Below are 5,696 nucleotides of genomic sequence, written 5' to 3'. Positions count from 1 at the left end.
TGATGCCTGATTAACCTTCCGTCACTTTTAACGTTATTTTCACGTGACTAGTAAAATAACGTTAAAATTAGTGCAATTTCATTTCTACCCACTCGCAGGTTCACATATATATACATTATATGCGCGCACCGCATATAATGTAACATAACTATATCCAATAATTATCTACACACAAATGCAAAGTTGGTGTATATTACTCTTTGTTTCACATTTAAAAGTAAGGTTCCACTTGGAATATATTAAAAAGTTAGAAGGAATATGTTTTAAGGTGAAAAGGTGAGGGGTGCATCTGTTAGAATATGAATTGTGATGGGATCTACTGCAATATACTACTCCTGCTCTCAGTCTCACCAGTTTGGAAGAGACGTAACCTTCTACTCAGTCTCACATGCAACATCCACGTGGCTGGCACATCGAAAGAAGTAAAAAATAGTAGAAGCTTAGCTTACCAAGTAGGTATGCCAAACTAGGGTTAGCTAGGGCTTTCTTATTCGGATGGAAATCATTACACTTGACGGCCAAGTTTCTCATATTCATATATACATACATATAGTCAAAATAATAATAGTATTGAATAAGAAATATGATTTTCTCAAAATAAAGTAGCTTTTGCTTTTCACCATTTTGTCCGCCAGACAAAAGCTAGATCTCGCCTAAATAAACTTGTACACCTTCATTTTGTTTTCTTTTAAAATATAAGAAACCCTAGTTAAAAAAAAATAATAATACTCATGAGAACCTCACAATAACCACTAATTTAAAGATAAAAGTAAATCTCAACTCATGATGGATGAATAACACTGAAAAGATTAGAAAACCAGTGAAAATAATATTTAGAACCATATATATAAGAGCATCGGATATGTACCATCGTCACAACTCGACGGTTGTTACGTACACCTTAAGTAGATATTATAATTATCTTTGTTAAATTCATTCATATTTGATATGATTGAAAACAACATAATTATCGATCAATAGAATAAAGGATAACCTTAACCATATAAAAATAAGGAAGACATGATATCATTTTGAAGTTTGAATGTGCTTTCTTTTTCCTTTTTAATATTCCTAGTCAAGAGAAGAAGAAGAAGAAGAAGAAAGGAAGAGAAGTGTTTAATTTGGATTGATTGGAACGTTTGAAACCAGCATTTTTAGACTATATTTTCGCCCATACTTCACTTTCATCGAATAACTCAAACTTCCTTCTCTTTTACACCTTTCTAAAATCATTTTTGTTTTCATCTATTTGTCTACTTTTTACACATGCCATGACAGAAACGCAAATATTATATTAATTAAAAAAAGAACATATTAAAAAATGAGTGCTGCTAAACGTACCCACCTTCCATCTATTTTTACTAAACATACCCCTCATTCAAGTTTTACATTAATACAATTTAGACATTTTTGTTGTTTTTTTTTTGTCATTTTGTTATCTTTTATTATCGTTATTATTTTTCTAAAAGCATTTTTTTTTCTATTTCTATTTAACATTTTTTTTCTATTTACCCTTTTATGTATATTTAAGAGCCTTTAATAAAAACATATTTTTTCTTACTTAGAAAAATATTTTTTTCTTATATGAAACACGTTTTTTTCTTGTTTTTAAAAAAATATTTTTTCCTATACTTGTTTTAATCTTTGGAGGGCGTTTTTTTTAATTAAGAGATATATTACATTTTTTATAAAAAATAATATTATATTTTATAAGTAAAATGGTTAAATAAAATACAACTTGATAAAAAAAATTGACTATTTTCTCAGGTAATATTAATCTCATGTATCCAAACCTAACAAATAAAATCAAATTGTTTTAAATGCATTTTATAAAAAAATAAAAAAAATAAAAAAACTTGCTAGAGAAAACATACAGTACTTTTTAATACATGTAAAAAATAACAAACTTTTGATAAGATCTTAAAGAAATAAAATAATAAAATCAATAATAAAAATATATAAAAACTGTAAAACAAAAATAGAAGTTAATAGTTTTTTATTTGATATTTTAAGATAATTATAAAATAAAATAAGATGGACTAATATGTCAATTACAAATGTTAAGGGAAAATGAAAGTTCAGGGGGGTATGGATAGCAAGGGAGGGGGGTACGTTTAGCCTGACCCTAAAAAATATGTTCTTTTTTAATTAAATTTTTATTGAGAATAGTTTATTATAAATTGGATATGGTTCAATGGTAGAGCACTCACTTTACAAGTAAGAGGTAGGGGTTCAAACCTCACTATAACCAATTTATATGGGAGATATGATGGATGACCCTGACTTGTCAGGGTACGAGTTCTGATCTCACCCGGTTTTACCGGCTCCTCGCAATCGTGCCATTTGACGGGCGTGGAGGTCGGGTTTTATCCGGTGAATCCATCAATAGGTGGACCGCTAGGGGCTCCGTCCGTCCGGACTAGTGGCCGGCTCGGGCTACCTTTAGCCGATATAAATCGCATACGGAGTACACAGCGTTAGTCAATTGGTAATTAAAAAAAATTTGACAATAGTTTAATAAAAGATTAATCACAAAGACATGATGATGATGACTCCCTTTTTCTTTTCTTCTTTTCCTGGATCATGCTCCGTGCTACTTCTCCAAGTCAAATCATTTTAATCTTGAAAATAGTTTCCATGATTATCATTTCTAGTTTTAAACTTTTTATATACGAATATTATGTAACAAAAAACAAATCAAAGGTCATTGTTCAAAGGTGAATTAATATTTTTCTTAAACCACATCAAGAACTTGAATTTAGTTAAAAGAGATCGATGAAGGTGTGATTAGAGTTGATAAATAGTGTACGTGTAATCACCATAAATGCACTGAACATCAACGTTTGTCTTATGAGAGGTCCTAAATGCACAGAAGACATCTCAGTTTTCTGCCATCAATGAGCCTCAACTGAAACATGCAGATAACAAAACAAAAAACCGCAGAAAGAAATACTAAAGAAGGAAAACAAGAGATTGGTAATCGAGCCCATATCATCATTGACCCTCGTAGTCTCAACAGATAGATAATTTAATAGCATCTGGTGTTAATTTTTCATCTAAAGGTTTCTTTTTGTTTGGTATTGCGCCATATTCTCGGGTTCGTGCATTAGCACCAATGCAGAACGCGTCTTGAGTGTTCCAGTTTTGGTGGTACAAAGAAGATCATTATAATCACATCGCAGTGTGTTTTAGTTCCCTGACTCCCGCTGTTGGAGAATCTGAAAACTTTCTAATATTTACATCATCAAACACACTTAAAAAGAACAGATCTCACAAACTAAAAAGTAAGGTAGCAGTTCACAATAATATTTCTTTAACTAAACTAAACAAGGTCTCTTGATCAATGAATATATATTTTCTCAAAACACTAAAAAGGAACTTAATTATTAATCAATCAACAGGGAGATGGGGGCATGAGGTTTAACCCTAAATCATCATTTTCAAGAACCAGCCTCGCTTTGTGACTCTCCACCTTCCTACTACTATACTCTGGATGCAATCTCTTCTTCGACAGCAATGGCACTCCGAAAAGCTTTGTGGATTTGCTATCAACAGCAGCGTTGTTCACGTTCAAAAACGATGGTTGTTGATTAATGTCGCTGAATGACAAAAGTGATGAAGGGTATGAGTTACTTGGTGTCACATGGTTTTGAACAAAGTAAATAATGTCATTGTAGAGCTTCCTCATGTGTGCAAGCTCCGACATCAACATATTATTACTCCGCCGCAGCCGCTCGTTATCCTCCGACAACGCCGTCGCGGAGCATAGTGGTGGTGGTGAGTTGTCGGAGTATAAATGGTCATCGGAGTCTGGTGGAGATATGCTTCTTCGTGTGGTTGGGTATGCAAAGAAACCATTGCCAATGCCGATGAAGTGTGGGTGGTGGTTAGCCGTCGCTTGAGGCTGTGATGTTTTCCGGCGGTGGATCTCGCATAATAAATGTTTTTCGCCTTTCTTGAAATACTCATTTGCAAACTCCCATCTATCCGGTACTATCTTCCTAAAACCCTAAATAATCAAAACACAAGAAAAATAACTAAATCATTCGGTATCATATATATTAATATAATAAATATTGTGACAATGTAAACATTACCAGAATGCAAAGTGTTTTGATTTGTTAATTTGACTTACATAGGTATTAAGTTGTCGGACAAAGGACGAGAAGTTGTTGTGTTTGAAGTAGTTTGGAAGCAGATCACGCGCAAACTCTGGCGGGCGCCAAACGACGAACGTGGAGTCGTCTTCGCCCCACGAGACGATGTGATCGGTGGTCGGATCATCAACCAGTTGATATGTTTTCGTTAAGAACGGTGCCGGCACTGCTTTGTGGGAGTCTAGTGATAATAATATCCCACCGTCACATGATGCGTTATCTAACATCTCTCTATATGTATCAACACTTAATTTCTTCTTAAAGATTATATTCTAGAGAGTGAGTTTGATAGGTGTGAAAATGCCAAAATGGGTTAAGTTTTAAAATTTTAATTTTAACAGAGAGAGAGAATCATAGAATAGATATATATATAAAGAGAGAGAAGAGAAAGAGGAGAGAGAGTAGCCTCGATTATGTAGAGAAGAAGGAGAGAATATGTGTCTGTGTGTCTTGTCTGGTCTAGGACTGTGAAATAAGGGCCTTTCAAGATGAACCCGTGACACACACATTCTCTCTCTTTCACACACACACTAGCTGCTTCTGAATGTATTTATTTATTTATTTATTCATAAATGAGAGTAGTATGAATATATCTTGAATTAATTACTTGTGCGCTTACCGCACGCACAAGAGAAGGTAACAACTTTATTCTCTTCAACTATATATTGTTTTGAAGTTGATGGTTGCCTTGAAAAATTGTAACAGTGTGTTCGTTTCACATAATAAAATAAAATTGGAATTAGCATATGATTTTGAATTTGAGAGATTTGTATATGAAATCTGAACTTTCAAAAGGAACTAGAATTGTAAGGATTTGAAATCCAATTCCATTTTTGATGTGCTCGTTTATCAAATGAAACTGAATCTATCACCACAAATGAAATAAAATCGTTTTTTAACGAGGATAACGGAAAAAACATTTTAGCTTTTTTAGATTTATTGTCCTTTATATATATATGTTTTGCGTTATGATTTTTTATTATTTTTTTTTGAATTTTTAATATGGGTTTTTTTGAATTTTTATTATGGGTTTTCTATTAAGATCAATAGTTGGTATCGGTTTTATAAATTTATTAAATTTTAGTAATTACTCGAATGTTGGTGAACGCACATTTGAATGTTACTTGAATGTTACTAAATTATATATCCTTAAATACCTAAAAACAGTTTGAAGATAATACACCAGTGAATGTTGGTGAATAACGCCAACAACCACAAAACAGTTTATTTGGGGAGTATCGAAAACGCGTTTGATCATATACACAAAAGTACATCTACACACTTAGCATGACTAATGCACAAGATGGTAAAACCACGATACACACTGGTATTCCGGTCTGGTTCTTCCATTGAACATGAACTAGCCTTGTTATGACATTTCATTTGTAACATGTTTATACATTGGATCCAACTATAGGTGCACATATGGCCGGAATGTTTTTACTAGTATATTACTTTTACCCATTAAACGTTTTGAAACACATTTAAGTCATATGTTTGATTTTTGAATCATGTTTGAAAAGATTTAATGTATTCACG

General features: G+C 32.6%; 1 protein-coding gene across 1 annotated transcript; it reads right to left on the bottom strand.

Moving 5' to 3' along the window:
* Positions 1-3,393: 3,393 nt before the first annotated feature.
* On the bottom strand, positions 3,394-4,384 carry LOC143538702 (heat stress transcription factor B-4-like). Its single transcript, XM_077032197.1, has 2 exons — positions 4,136-4,384; positions 3,394-4,009 (listed from the first exon to the last, which is right to left on the bottom strand). Exons 1-2 carry the CDS (start codon positions 4,382-4,384, stop codon positions 3,395-3,397), a joined length of 864 nt encoding a protein of 287 aa, XP_076888312.1. The 3' UTR covers position 3,394.
* Between the last annotated feature and the right edge of the window lie 1,312 nt (positions 4,385-5,696).

Source organism: Bidens hawaiensis, unplaced genomic scaffold, assembly GCF_021521415.1.
Source record: "Bidens hawaiensis isolate Kalapana, Puna unplaced genomic scaffold, B.hawaiensis_p1.1 tig00011690_1, whole genome shotgun sequence".
Taxonomy (NCBI): domain Eukaryota; kingdom Viridiplantae; phylum Streptophyta; class Magnoliopsida; order Asterales; family Asteraceae; genus Bidens; species Bidens hawaiensis.
The sequence above is the reverse complement of the archived record's forward strand: the minus strand, read 5'-3'. Positions and strand labels throughout refer to the sequence as shown.

What these genes read in the sequence shown, in the direction of transcription:
- LOC143538702 (XM_077032197.1), bottom strand. Translation starts at nt 4,384, where the DNA reads ATGTTAGATAACGCATCATGTGACGGTGGGATATTATTATCACTAGAC. An exon ending in TCCGACAACTTAATACCTAT is followed by an intron (nt 4,010 to 4,135) that starts GTAAGTCAAATT and finishes TTGATTATTTAG; the next exon opens with GGTTTTAGGAAGATAGTACC.